A 14,377-nucleotide genomic window follows, 5' to 3' on the forward strand; every position below is an offset into this window, starting at 1 on the left:
TTAGTTTAGTTTTTAAGGCATTGCATGGCCTGGCCCCAAAGTATTTATCAGTTAGGTTTCTAGGGATCGATATGCAGTTAAGTTAGCTGGATAAGTAGCTCCTCCCCATTACGCCCACTTAGCCGTATAAATCCTTATCCAGTTAAGTGGTGGCCGCTTAACGCAGCCGAATATTCAAATGCCACCACTGAGCCGGGTAAGTCCCTACATTTCCGGCTAAGTGGCGCTTAGTATCGGCCCCCCCCCAGTATACAAACCATAAAGGGATTGATGGTGTTCACAAGAAAGTAGGTTATGCATTCCCTCACTTAAGGAGGTTAGATTGGTTGAGAAGGGGAAGATGACCTTTCGATTTAGGGGGGTCAGTTCTATGGAATTCTATCCCTTAAGAGATTTGTGCGATTATGGATTACTTGAGTTTTCTGAAGCACAGTAAAGCTTGCTTTTTTTACCCTAGCTTTTAAATAGTGAGGCAAATAGACTATCTTATGATGTATGAAGTGATATAATTGGGACATGTCCTTATTATTTTTAGCACTGGCTATTGTTAGCTGGCTGAGATGGTCTTGATTTAAGTTATGTTTCCTAATTATAACTATAGGTTATGGTCTTTTATTATGTACTTTTATATAACTATAAACCTGCCTAGAGTTTTATGTGAAAGGGCGTTATGCAAATGAATGCCTGTGGCTCTGCCTTTTTTAGTGGGTTCATTGTGTGTGGGAACTGATTTATTCAGACAAATTTTAAGCACTCAAAGATTTGTCTGGCTAACAAAAAACGGTGTCTGAATTCAAGAAAGCACGGAATAAACATAGGGGATCTCTGAGGGGGTGATGGGAATTGTAAATCTAAATTAGTTGGGTGGAGGGGCAGACTAGACAGGCCATGTTGGCTTGTTCTGCCGTCGTGTTTCGATGTTTCTATGAACAATAAACTCACTGTGGGTTTGTTTGTTTTTTTTTTACCTCCCCCTGGCTTCCGATTTAGAGAACATTTTTAAGCATCCAGAAGAAAGAAGAATGCAGAGGAGCCATGGTCTTCTTTCACCAAACCAACTATGGAGCTGGATTTAAACAAACTATGGAGAAAAGCCCTCACCTTCACAAAATGCTGGAAGGCGGGGACACGTAATACAAAGTAATTTGTCTCTAAAGCTATTTGTTAAAATGCAGACCTCTTTAGAAAATCTGAAGAATTTGGGTTTGCAGTCATCGGTAGAATTTGAGACCTGTCACAAAAAGAAAGAAAATGATTACAAACAACCGATACAAATTTCACTGACCAAAGGAGGAGGCAATTTTCAACTGTCTACTTTGGGACAAAATCCATGGCTACTTTTTTTTACCTATGTTTTTTACCTATGTACTTTTTTTTACACCAAGTTTCAAACTTGCTGTGGATAAAAAGTATTTACTTTATCACCTGCTTTTTGTGCAGGAGAAACTAACTTTGTTAAAATAGGGGGAGTGCCTCAAGGAGATGTTAGCAGGATAGAAAAATCTAGGGGAAGTAGAGGAGCAGTGGGCAAAACTATAAGGAGATATCGTTAGGGAAACTAAGAGGAAAAAGAGGCCGCTAGTTTTTCTAAAGTAGCAGCTGAAAGGGCATGGAAAAGAAGCTCAGCATTCATATAAACTACAAGAGATCACAGAAAGAAGAAGACAGGCGACAATATCTGGAAAATCCAAGAGAAGCTGGGAAAGCAGTCAGGACAGAAAACATGCAAATGGAATTAAAAATAGCAAATATGGTAAAATGGGGGCCCAAGACGAAAAAAAAAATATATTAGTGATAGAAGAAAGTGCAAAAGTGGTGCTTTGAGGCTCAGTGGTGAAGGGGGCTCGAACATGCAGAGGCTGATGAGGAAAAAGTGGACTTGCTTAACAAAAACTTCTGTTTGGTGTTTACCAAGGGAAGGCCTAGGAGTAGAATCACAGAAAATGGATATGAATAGGACTGAAAGTGAGGTCAATCTCAAACGATTTTTGGAAGACTGTGTTTGTAAGGAACGAGCGAAACTAAACGTAGATAAAGTGACGAGGCCAGGCTGGATGCATCCCAAGGGTATTAAGGGCCATTACAAAGCTCTGGCAGCTCTGCTGGTTGACCTTTTCGCTGCTATTTATTTCTTTATTTTTATTCTGTTTTTCGACACTTCTAAGCTGATTACATCCAGGTACTGTAGAGCAGACCAGATAGGCCTTGTTGGTCTGCTCTTTTCCATGTTTCTTTTACATTGGGCTAGCTGTGTCAGAAAAGCCACATGCTAAGTCTTCTGAAAGAAGAACGAGCATGCATGACTCTGCAATGAACACTGAGGATTAACAGGAGGGCGCATTGCACTTTTACCTGCATTGTTGTCTTTGGTTGGAGTGGGGCTGGGGCAGGGAATGTGGACTGACCCCATATTGTACAATACCATAAAAGGCAATTTTAAAAGGGTTTAGCTGCCTAACTATGGGGCCGATGCAATAATCTAAGCATTAAAAAAAAAACAACTGTGTGCCAGTTTCCAGCTCACATTTTCAACGCTCAGGTTAATTTTGGGCTCCCGATGCAGTAAAGCTAAGAAAATGCTAATACATCGGGAGTTAAAACATGTGCAAAAACTTTAAAATGTGCATTTGGCACAGGCTGAGTGCACATTTTAAGTCAGGAAGGGAGGGAGGAGCCGTCTGTGATACCCACGACTTAGCTGGATAAGTGCAGCAGCCACCAGACAAGTCAGCACTTATCTGTCCATCCAGCACGGGCCGCTGCAACTCAGCTGGGCAAGTACTTTATCCAGCTAAGTAGCGGCGACACGCACCAGACAGACGCACCAGCACAGACTCATCCAGCCACCCACAGCTGCTTCCTGCCGTAAGATGGACACGCCGGCACCCATACAAGTAGTGGCGGCAGCTGGACAAGTACAGACCCATGCAAGCAAGCAGTGGCTGCTGCTGCCACCTATCTGGACAAGTCTGAACCTATCTGCAGACATTTTAAAACTGTTTTTAAAACTTTTTTCCCCCTTTTTTTAGGGGTTTTAAGTGCTCGCGCAATGGCGCTGGAAACTCAACTCCAGCTCTGACCTGGAGCTAAATTTCCAGCGCTAAAATTGTGCACTGGCTCAATGCAGTCTCTCTTTAGAGTTGGGTATAGTTCTAGAGGATTCAAGACAGGCAGATGTGGTTCCTCTTCACAAAAGTGGAAGTAAAAGGAAGACTGAGAACTACAAGCTGGTAAGTCTGACCTCTAAGGCGAGTAAATGAATGGAAATGCTGCTAAAACAGAGGATAGTGCCATTGCTGGAATCCAACAGATTACAAGATCTGAAGCAGCATGGCTTTGCTAGATGTAGGTTTTGTCAAACAAATCTGCTCAATTTCTTTGACTGGGTGGCCAGAGAATTGGATCAGGAGAGAGCCCTAGATATAGCATATTGGATTTCAGTAAGGCCTTTGAACTTACAAATAAACAGAGCACCCTTGATATGGGCCCTAGAGTGACTGACTGAGTTAAAAACTGTTTGAGTGGGAGGTGATAAATGGAGTTCTCTCCAAGGAGAGGGGCATTGCTTGGGTTATGCCATAGGGATTGTCTTTGGGCCCGTTCTTTTCCACATTTTAATGAGCAATACTGCAGGACTATCAGGAAAGGTTTTTCTTTTTGCAGACGATACTAAAATCGGCAACAGGATAGACTTTCAAGAAGGTGTGGAAACCATGAGGAGCAAACTAGTGAAGTTTGAGGAATGGTCTAGAGAATGGCAACTAAGAATTATCGCTAAAAAATGCAGACTCGTGCATTTGGGCTGCAAAAAGCCAAGGGAGCTAGTACAGTCTAGGGGGTGAAATTCTTCTAATCATGACATGAGAGTAGGATCGGGGAGTGATCATTATATCTGATGATCTTATGATGGCCAAAATTGTATAAGGCGAGTGCAAAAGCCAGAAAGAAGCTTGGGTGCATAGGGAGAGGAACAGTCAGCTGAAAATTGCGTTCCAGATAGAAGGTCTCCACGGCAGGACCTTCTATCTGGAACGCAATTCCCCCGGACCTCAGACAGGAACCATGCTTATTAACATTTAGAAAAAGACTTAAGACTTGGCTATTTAGACAAGCCTTTCCTGAATCCCACTGACTCCTCCAATGGACCTAACGGACTGACTGCAACAACCACCAAGTTACATTCCAGCACTATGTAAATAGTTGTTCCTTTTTTTTTGGTTCTTACTCCTAAAACTATTCAGGCTTCTTGTCTTCTCCCAGTTCCTGCTTCCCCTGTTTTATTGTAACTTTCTTGCTTCTCTTCACCTGTTAAATGTTCTAGGTTATCAGCCCACTTGTTACTTGTAAACCGGCATGATGTGATTCTATCATGAATGCCGGTATAAAATAGCTTTAAATAAATAAAATAAATAAATAAAATAGGAGGCAATACTGACTCTGTATAAGTCCCTGGTGAGATCTCACTTAGAATACTGTGTACAATTCTGGAGACACTGGTTGGAGTGGTCCAGAGGGTGGCATGTTGGGATAGACTTAAAGATCTAAGTAGTTCCCCTATCTTCCCATGAGGAAAGGGAAGATAGGGGAGGTATGATAGAGACATTTAAATATCTCCTAGGTTTCCAAGCACAGGTTAGGAAGCTCTGGAATGAGGGGTCATGGGATAAGGGTGAAAGGGGATAGACTCAGGAGTAATCTAAGGAAATATTTCTTTACAGAGAGGGTGGTGGAGACAAGGACAGTATCTGATTTCAAGAAAGCATGGGATAAGCAAAGGAGATCTCTGAAGGAGTGGTAGGGATTGTAGAGCTGAGCTGAGCAGTTGGTGTGGATGGGCAGAGTAGACAGGACGTGGGGTCTTTTCCCGCAGTCTTGTGTCTATGTTTCCATGGAAAGTAACATGCATAGTTTGGAAAATACAACCTACATGTGTTATTCTCCAATTCTTCCCAAACACGCGAACCGGGAATACCTCCAGTACGTGTGTGGTGGAAATCTGCATATACTTTTAGCCGAATAGAGGGAAGAGAGTTTTCAGACAGCCGGTCTACGTGCATAAATCTCTAATACCCTGCGTACATGGCTTTGAAATTTGCCTTCCCCATGTTTAATCTGCTGAGAAAAACCCACAAGCATGATTTGCAAATAAAGCAAAACAACTGTTCAAAGTTGCATTTCCGAGCTGGGTGCTGATTGTCCACTCTGCTCTTCTTTCCTGCAGCTAGCTGTCTTGAGTCTTGTTTTTCAGGTTGGGGATTACCACACTTGGAAGGAATGCCACGTGGTTTACCTGGGAATACTCTACAGCGCTGTCTAGTGGAAGTGGGCAAAAGACGGACCATTTCTTTATTACAACCTGTAAAGAGAATCAACATTTTGTCATAGCTATAGAATAAAAGCATCTTTCTGCCTTAGAAAAATTAAATTACAGACGCCTGCTCTTACAGTTGGTGTTGCAGTAGGGGAACTGGTTTAGAAGTTGACTGACAGAAGCCTAATTTAGCCTGCAAGAGAGAGACTAATGTAGGAGTTAACCTGCAGCCCTCCATTCTTTCCTGCTAGGGACGCATTACTGCGTCACAGAGGTGAGCCATTTGGGCTTTTAAAGTATGTGAGGGAAGGAGCAAAGATCATCTGAAGACGCCTGTAATAGCATCCTTTCCTGAGGGGGGTTGGGAAAACACAGGAGAAGGAAGAGGAAGGAAAGTAACCAAGAGCAAGAGGGGAAGGTTTTCAAATAATCTGAGGTCTGGGGGGAGGAGGCCTCCAACCATACACACAGAATTCAAAACTTGTAAAATGGGCAAAAAAGTGCTCCAGCAGCTCAAACTTTAAACACAACAGGTAAATTGTTAATGCCCAGCTAAATTACCTTTTACAAGCATGGCAAGTTCAATTATCCTAGGATTCTGATACAAAGTCACAGCTCGGGCTGCATTGCTAGGTGTGGATATCTGCTTGGATCCAGGGAGGGCGGGAAGGTGACTGCCACCGCCCCTGATTTTATGCAGGGCTGCCCAGGCATAAAATCAGGGGTGGTGGGGAGAGGAGGTCTAAAAAGGAGGGATAAAAGGGGAAAAGGAAAAAAAAAATCAGTGCTATTATGGCTTCATAAAAGATGTCAAACCTCTCCATTTTTGGCCTTGCTAGTGTCATCTAGCACACACAAAACTATGAAGACTGCCCCTTTCATGCCATTTTTTTATTTTGTTTCTAAGCACATATTAGTGTTTAATGTCTCTGAAAGTTCCTCCTACTCAGCCACTTCCCTCTGTTGCAAATCTACAGCCGATTTCTCCGCTGATAACTAAGCCGCTAGCTGCCGGGCAGGAGTTCTCCACTGGGGGCATGCACATCCCTAAGGGCACTTGAAGACATTCTGGGACGGCCTTCTCTCCCTTCCTCGGCCGGCCGCTGGCACCGCTCTGGGCTTTTTTTTCCCCACCTGCAGCAGGAGCTGGCCCCGGGGCCTCACTGTGGCAGGCGGTCATTGCTACTTGAGCAGCTTGGGTTCTGCAGGGAGATACTGCACATTCAATTGAAAATGGACTTAACTGGCATAGTTTTCTCTCCTTCCTGCCCCAAACACATCCCTGAGAATGGCCACTTTAACAGCCACTAAATACAGTGAAACCAGCTATTCATATTTAGAAGCACAGGGAAGAACAATTTGCAAACCAGGGATCTTTGCACCTGAATCTGTGGTTAGGGGCTAGATCCCTTTTGAAAATTGCCCTTCACAGGGGGGCAAGTTTCAGTATCTCATATAGTTGGAAAGCCCTGGGGAACTCTTGTTACAAGCACTTGGGAGCACATTTTTTAAGAGAATCTATGTTAGCAGTTTCCCTTTGAAAATGAGGCGGGATAAAGCATGCCTGCTGCAATGCCCCCCGTGGATTTTCCATCTGCCATTTGTGTGGCTGGCAGAAGTGGGCAGGAGTGACATGCATGCTGTTTCACTCCCTGGACCTAAACACACCCAAAAGAATTCCCCTATCTTAGTGCGACCAAAAGTGGGCAATATTCAGACGGGCCAATTTGCTCAGGAAGTCCGAATCGTCCTGCCCAAATGGCTTTGAAAAATAGCCCTCCAGGAGGGTTAACATTCAAACACACTGAAAGATCTTATGTCGCACATAAGGCGCATAAGTTGCACCAATTTGCAAAGTGGACTTAATGTGGTTGGAAAATTATCCCTCGTCTGCCCAAACCTCACTCCCAGCTGCACCCCAGGAGCGCTTCTGCTTAGTCTGAGTAAACTTAGATGCAGACATGAAATACCTCCTTAAGTGCACCCGCATTTCAGATGGGCCATTTTGTAAAAAGGGCATTCCTGAGCGGAAAGCACTGTTTTACCCAGGGAAAACTCTTAGAAAATGTACCTCCCTGTGTGCAAGAGTGCCAGATGTTTTGTTAAAAAACAAAAAAAATATGTTATGTTGCATCTAATTGCTGCAGACAAAACAGAAACGTTGTTCGCATTCAAAACGTCAACCCGGGGATGGCCAGAATGATTTGCACCTCTAGAGGGTAATTTTCAAAATGTGTTACCTGAGCAAACAGAGGTTTAGCCACGTAAAACGTGTGTTTTAAAGTTGCCCCTCCCCCCATGCAGGTAAAAAGATAGGCGTGGTTGGAATTGGGGAGGCGCATTTTGAAATTCCCCATGTTACTCGAATATTTTGCAAGCACGTGGGCACAAAGGACTCGCATGCCCCTGCTGGCCCGATTTTCAGTTTAATACTGCCCTCTCCCTCCTAGTGGAAGATTGCTATTTCCATAGGAGAGCTCCAGCTGAAATCTGAAGTTAAATTACATCTGCCATGAAGGAAATCGATGCTCTGAAAAGAACAATTAAAGCCTCCTACAGATATGCTCATATATTGGCTTTGCAACAATCGTTTTTCAAACTAATTTATTTTACAAAGAAAATTTTGCTGGTGTTTCCAAATAAACTAGGGAATTGTTTCCCAGAGTTCAAACTCTGACCAGGAAAGTCTAGGAGTCTTGGGGGGATTACGTGGGGCTAAATTAACTTCCAGCGTGCTCCAGTGAGCCTCTGCTCTCCCAAACCGCGGGGAAGGCTGTAGGAAATGAAATATCGCAGACTTCTCCCCTGTGCTTTCCTGTTCATAAGAATGGGTTGAGATCTCGTAGCCGTGCTGGTTCTGGAGAAAACTGAAATCTTTTCGGCTGTGAGACTTTGTATTGGATTAACAAAACGAAATGTCTAGCCTATGAGCTTTCAAGACCTCCCAGAGGGCCCGATTCAAAGCCACGTATGTGGGCACCACAGTGCTTTACTCACATAAAGGGTCTTGTTGAATTTCGCCCACCCACGTGCAGGAAGGTTGACCCAGAGTAGGGGAGAGGAGCTTGGAAAGACCCTTTCTATGGGGCCGATGCAATTATGTGCGCTGAAAGCAGGCGCTGACTTTTCAGCGCCCGCTTTTTTAACGTATGCATGGCGCCCGCAAGGGAAGGAGTGTAGGCTTCAGTCCTTGGTCCTTTTGGCCCAGTTCTCATTACTTGGATTCTACCACAGCAAACCTTTTCAGTGGTTACTAATCTGCATATGATTAAAACAGAGTGAAACTGTTGTCTGTGTTTATTTTTAAATGGAAAAGCGATACTGAAACTAAGGGGTAGATTTTAAAAGGTACGCGTGGGCGTCCACGTGCGCGCGCTACCCGGCACGCACACATGGAGGCCTGATTTTATAACAGGCGTGCGCTTGTTATAAAATCGGGGGTCGGCGCGCACAAGGGGGTGCACATTAGTGCAACATGTGAGCGCCGACGCCCGCGGCTGTCCCCCGTTCCCTCCCAGGCCGCTCCGATTTCGGAGAGGCCTGGGAGGGAACGTCCCAACCCCCTAAACTAACCTTCCTTCCCCTAACCTCCTCCCCCCCAGCCCTAACCTAAAACCCCCCCTCAAAATTTTTATTATTCCTGTTGCGCCTGCCTCGGGGCAGGCGCAGGTTGTGCATGCCGGTAGCCTGCCGGCACACGATCCCCCGGCACAGCAGCAAATGGCCGCTGTGCCGGAAGTCTCTGACCCCACCCCTGGACCGCCCCACCCCTCCCCTTTTTCGAAGCCCCGGGACATACGCGCGACCCCCGATTTTAGGCCTGGCACGTGTAGAGCTTTTAAAATCTGGGCCAAAATGCAGAGAACTGGAATGCTGTGATATAGAACTGGAACACGTTCCAGAGCATTCCACCGCAAGTTAAACCCTGAACAAATTTTCCCATAAAAATTAAGTACGTAAATACATAAAAACCATACTGTCCTTCTGTCCATTTATTTTCTCTTCACCATGAAGGTACTGCCATGCAAACAAATAAGAGTGGCCCATTCTCTCTCCCCATTCCCCCCCAGCAGCACTCCGATTCTTGACGGACCTCTAGCTCTGAAGTCCGGTTCAGATATTCGCAGCTGGGCAGTCACAGCCTTCTCCTCCCTCCTGACTTTGCTATCATTAGCCTTTTGGATTGGTAAATTTGTGCACTTTATTCTCGCAAAGATGTTTTTTTTAGCTCCCCGAGAGGACATCTTCAGTTGTACAGTGTGGGTGGGTGTGTGCGTTTTAAACTACTTTGCTACATGTGCTAATTCAATCAGTTGTTTTTCTGAGCTTGCTTGCTGCAAACAGTAATAGCAACCACAACTGTTAATATTAAAAAAAAAAAAAAGAAAAGAAATATATTTCCTGAAGGTCATTTTTCTGTTCAAGGATATACATGTACACAATATTTATTACTGAAATGTTTATGAAAATGAATTTTACTCTATTCTGACAGCAACTTGGAAACGCTACATTTCATCTGTGACTATGGTATGAACAGACTTGGGGGGAAAACTCTACATGGGTTTCATTGTGCCTTTGCACATTACGGAGATAGCATTACATGTCAAATGATGCAGGGATGAAAGTTTGTGAAGCACGAAAAATACGGGTAATTGAAAATGTTTTAAACACAAGCCCGGTTTGCAGTCCATAAGTTATGCACCCATTTTTCCTTGTAAACTTACCACAAGAGCAAAACACACCATAAAGAAAAATGATAAACTACTCGTGTAGCCAAGAAAGCCTGTAAAAGAACAGAAAAACACAACAAAATACAATTAGATGGCAAGCAGTCCCAATGCCCGGCGAAAGCTGTATGTTTTGGGCATGTTTTCTATTACAGTGCGTGGTATGTGGAGCTTAGGGCTCTCAGAATAACCACATTCCAGCTGCCTGTCACACATCATTTGTGTGCTTTTGTAGGGTAGAATTAGAACAGGCTTACCACTAATGGAGGGCTGGAAGTAAATACTGCCCTTTAAAGGCCTGCTGTAAAGATTTTATTTTAGCCTGGCAGACTGCATGCTATTGCAGCCTAAAGCAGCAGGTTAACTACTTACAGGCTGCAGGCAAAAAAAGGCTTAGAATAACAATCATTGAAATGTAAAAAGCTCTCCCACCCTCCTTTTGGGAAGGAAAAAAAAAAAAAAAGATTTTAAAGGCGCTCCTTGTATAATAAAAAAAAAAAAAACCATGCCCCTCCAGATTACTTACCTATTTTTGGAAGCAATGCAAGCGGGAACACAATGCAGACAGAAGCAATAACGAGCAGTAGTTTTCCATCAAGGTACCAGGACCTGTTGGGAAAGGTATCCGCATCTTATACAAGGTCCAAGAGCAGAGAATTATGTAAATAAAATGCTGTCTGGCCAAACACATAACACGGAACGAGAATCTTTTGCGGTGTCAGCAAGTCAGGCTGATTTGCTGTCAGGTTTTTTTTGCGAGTAAAGCAGCGAAGGAGCAATTTTAGAATGTGAACACCACAAGTTCTGGCTAAGCAAGCATTTCTCGCTCTGTGTCTACTCTCCTTCACCCTGTGGGAAACTTTCCTGCAGCCAGAATGCCAGACATGTGCTGCGAAGAAGACAGAAAGAACAAGAGGCTGGCACCCAGTCCCTTTCCGACAAGGTCAGGAATGAGGAGAATGTGGGAAGAGATGCAAGGCCAGAGAGGGAAGAGGATTGCCTTCCCGTGAGCTGACAACATGAACAATTTCTATTTCCGAGTGAGGGAAAAGTTATGCTATACGAAGCTCTGCTGGGTATTAATAAAACCCACACGCTATGAGCTTGACCTTTCTACTGACCTTTAGTTTCCTTCTTCCTATCTAGCTGCACTGAAACATCACACTAAGAGCCTGATGTATGAAAAAGGATTTTACCATATTGAGGACAATTTTCAAAAGCTTTTTACTCATTTGAAAACTCCCCACCCCTTACCCCAGTTAAAAGTATGCATGGGGATCAACAACGCTTATACTTTCACCCGCAATCAGGGTAGACGTTCCAGAGAGGGGGAGGGCGGGTGCGTAGATCAAGAAAGAGGAATAACAAGCCTAGATTACATTTTCAAAATCTACGTGCCTTATTTCCAATAGGAAAAAGTACTCACAGAAAAAAGCAGGTGCAAATCTCTGCGAGTACTTTTTCCAAGGGCAGTATTTCTCTTTGAAAATTGGATTTGGAATTTGTGGATTTAATCACTTGCTTTTCTAACTCCAAACTCAAGGCCGGTTGCAAATTCAGGTACAGTTGGTAGATCCCCTGCACCAGACGGCTTACAAGCTAAGTTGTACCTTAGGCTACAGTGGGTGACACGACTTGCTTGAGGTCATCAGGAGCATCAATGGGAGAAGCAGGATTTGAAGCCTGGTTTGCCTGATGTTCTCAGCCCATGCACTAACCACCAGGCCGCTCCCGTGGATTTTGCAGGAATTCTGGCAGTTTGAAAACTGCCCTCAATAGATATAAAATTAGCAGTGTACTTTTGTGTTATCTATTGAATTGCCCTTCTATTTTGTTGTTAGTTTGTCTATACCAGCAAGAATCCTTAATAACAATTATTACTATACAAAAGGCTCATTATTTTCTCTTTTTTGCTGCCACTCATGAACAACATTTCTTTGCTTAGGCGCTGGAATCCCCAATTTTGAGATTTAAACACTTATGGCCAATCGATATTAGTCTGATTTGAGAAATAAAATTCTTAGCCTCCCATGTTAAAAAAAAAGACAGCTCAGAGGTCCCATGGATCTTGGGGAAGCTGGATAAAGCACTTTACGCATGTTTCAGGGCCAGCCCTAACTCCCTAAGGCATAATACATCATAGGTTTCATTATGCACTTTGGAGGATGCAGAGCTGCTGGTAAGACATCACTGTCACCTGAAATTTGGTGCAGGAATCAGACTGAGCAAGCTCATGTCATGATGTCAGCTTGAATAAGGGCAAGCAGCTAATTCCCCTTTTACAGGGGTGCTTCTGTCACAAACACCACCATCTCTGCGTTCTATAGAGAGACCATTTCATTTTCCACTACAGAATGCAGAGAAACCCAACCATGGCCTTTCTGTTTTAAGTCAAAGCCCCTTTATTAGTTTTGTTGTGTGTTTTGTCTGTATGTCTCGCCTTGATTGTGAGCTTCAAAGCAGTCCCTTATGGGCTTGATTTCCAAAGCGACTTACACCATAAAACGTACGTGCCCAGGGAGTGGGTGTTCCAGAAGGTGGAGTTGGGGTAGGGGAACAGAGTTGATACATATACTTTGGTGTTTTATAGAAACATAGAAACATAGAAATGACGGCAGAAGAAGACCAAATGGCCCATCCAGTCTGCCCAGCAAGCTTCCCTCATTTTTTCTCTCATACTTATCTGTTTCTCTTAGCTCTTGGTTCTAATTCCCTTCCACCCCCGCCATTAATGTAGAGAGTGGTGATGGAGCTGCATCCAAGTGAAACATCTAGCTTGATTAGTTAGAGGTAGTAGGGGTAGTAACCGCCGCAATAAGCAAGCTACACCCATGCCCATTTGTTTTTACCCAGATTATGTTATACAGCCCTTATTGGTTGTTTATCTTCTCCCCTGCCGTTGAAGCAGGGAGCTATGCTGGATATGCGTGAGGTATCAGTTTTTTTCTTCTCCCCTGCCGTTGAAGCAGAGAGCTATGCTGGATATGCATCGAAAGTGAAGTATCAGGCACATTTGGTTTGGGGTAGTAACCGCCGTAACAAGCCAGCTACTCCCCGCTTTGTGAGTGTGAATCCTTTTTTCTTCTCCCCTGCCGTTGAAGTTATGCTGGATATGCGTGAAGTATCAGTTTTTCTTTTCCCCTGCCGTTGAAGCAGAGAGCCATGCTGGATATGCGTCGAGAGTGAAGTATCAGGTACATTTGGTTTGGGGTAGTAACCGCCATAACAAGCCAGCTACTCCTCTCTTTGTGAGTGCGAACCCTTTTTTCTTCTCCCCTGCTGTTTAAGCAGAGAGCTCTGCTGGATGTGTGAAGTAACAGTTTTTCTTTTCCCCTGCTGTTGAAGCAGAGAACTATGCTGGATATGCATTGAAAGTGAAGTATAAGAATGGAGTGATCAAGCTAGTTGAAAGGCATCAGGAATGGAGGAAGGTGGAGGTAGTAATTTGGATATTTGGTTTGGGGTGGTAACCGCCGTAACAAGCCAGCTACTCCCGTCTTTGTGAGTGCAAATCCTTTTTTCCACATTTCCTCTTGCTGTTGAAGCTTAGAGTGATGTTGGAGTCACAGTAACCATGTGTATGTTTATTGAATAAGGGTATTGTCTCCAGGCAGTAGCCATCATTGTGGCGAGTCACCTACTCTTCATTGGCGGCCTCTTGACTTTATGGATCCACAGTGTTTATCCCACGCCCCTTTGAAGTCCTTCACAGTTCTGGTCTTCACCACTTCCTCCGGAAGGGCATTCCAGGCATCCACCACCCTCTCCGTGAAGAAATACTTCCTGACATTGGTTCTGAATCTTCCTCCCTGGAGCTTCAAATCGTGACCCCTGGTTCTGCTGATTTTTTTCTTATGGTAAAGGTTTGTTGTTGCCTTTGGATCATTAAAACCTTTCAAGTATCTGAAAGTCTGTATCATATCACCTCTGCTCCTCCTTTCCTCCAGGGTGTACATATTTAGATTCTTCAATCTCTCCTCGTACGTCATGCGATGAAGATCCTCCACCTTCCTGGTGGAGGATAATTATTCCCAGATCTTTTCATCCAGCTACTCATCCCCCTACTTTGTTCCCCTCCGGCCCACAAAACATTTGTGCTAAACCTGATCTAAATCAATGCCCTAAGCCTAGTGCACTTTATTCTATCAGCCTAATGTATCTCTGTTCAGTGCTGAACAGGTCTAGCAAGCGCTATACAGATTAATAATAACAATCATAATAAAAAGATCTGGGAATAATTATCTAGGATGACTTCAAGGTAGCCAGTGAAAGAGTTTGCTCACACACACATATGAAGCAGTATTATGAGCGAGAAAGAGGCGGATATTGTCTCCGTAAA

The 14,377-nt window shown here is 44.0% G+C and overlaps 1 protein-coding gene across 3 annotated transcripts in view; it reads right to left on the minus strand.

Annotated features, from left to right (window-relative positions):
* The window catches only part of SLC38A6 (solute carrier family 38 member 6), a 117,133-nt gene that overhangs the window by 38,675 nt on the left and 64,081 nt on the right, over positions 1 to 14,377 (minus strand). For 2 of the 3 annotated variants that reach the window (XM_029598157.1, XM_029598160.1), the window contains exons 7-10: positions 10,565 to 10,647; positions 10,036 to 10,094; positions 5,291 to 5,356; positions 1,178 to 1,231 (exon numbers count right to left, since the gene is read on the minus strand). In XM_029598157.1, coding sequence (XP_029454017.1) covers positions 1,178 to 1,231; positions 5,291 to 5,356; positions 10,036 to 10,094; positions 10,565 to 10,647 — 262 coding nt within the window. The remainder of the gene's footprint in view (positions 1 to 1,177; positions 1,232 to 5,290; positions 5,357 to 10,035; positions 10,095 to 10,564; positions 10,648 to 14,377) is intronic. The other variant, XM_029598158.1, reaches the window with a different exon arrangement.

The sequence above is a fragment of the Rhinatrema bivittatum genome, chromosome 4, assembly GCF_901001135.1.
Source record: "Rhinatrema bivittatum chromosome 4, aRhiBiv1.1, whole genome shotgun sequence".
In the NCBI taxonomy this organism is placed as follows: domain Eukaryota; kingdom Metazoa; phylum Chordata; class Amphibia; order Gymnophiona; family Rhinatrematidae; genus Rhinatrema; species Rhinatrema bivittatum.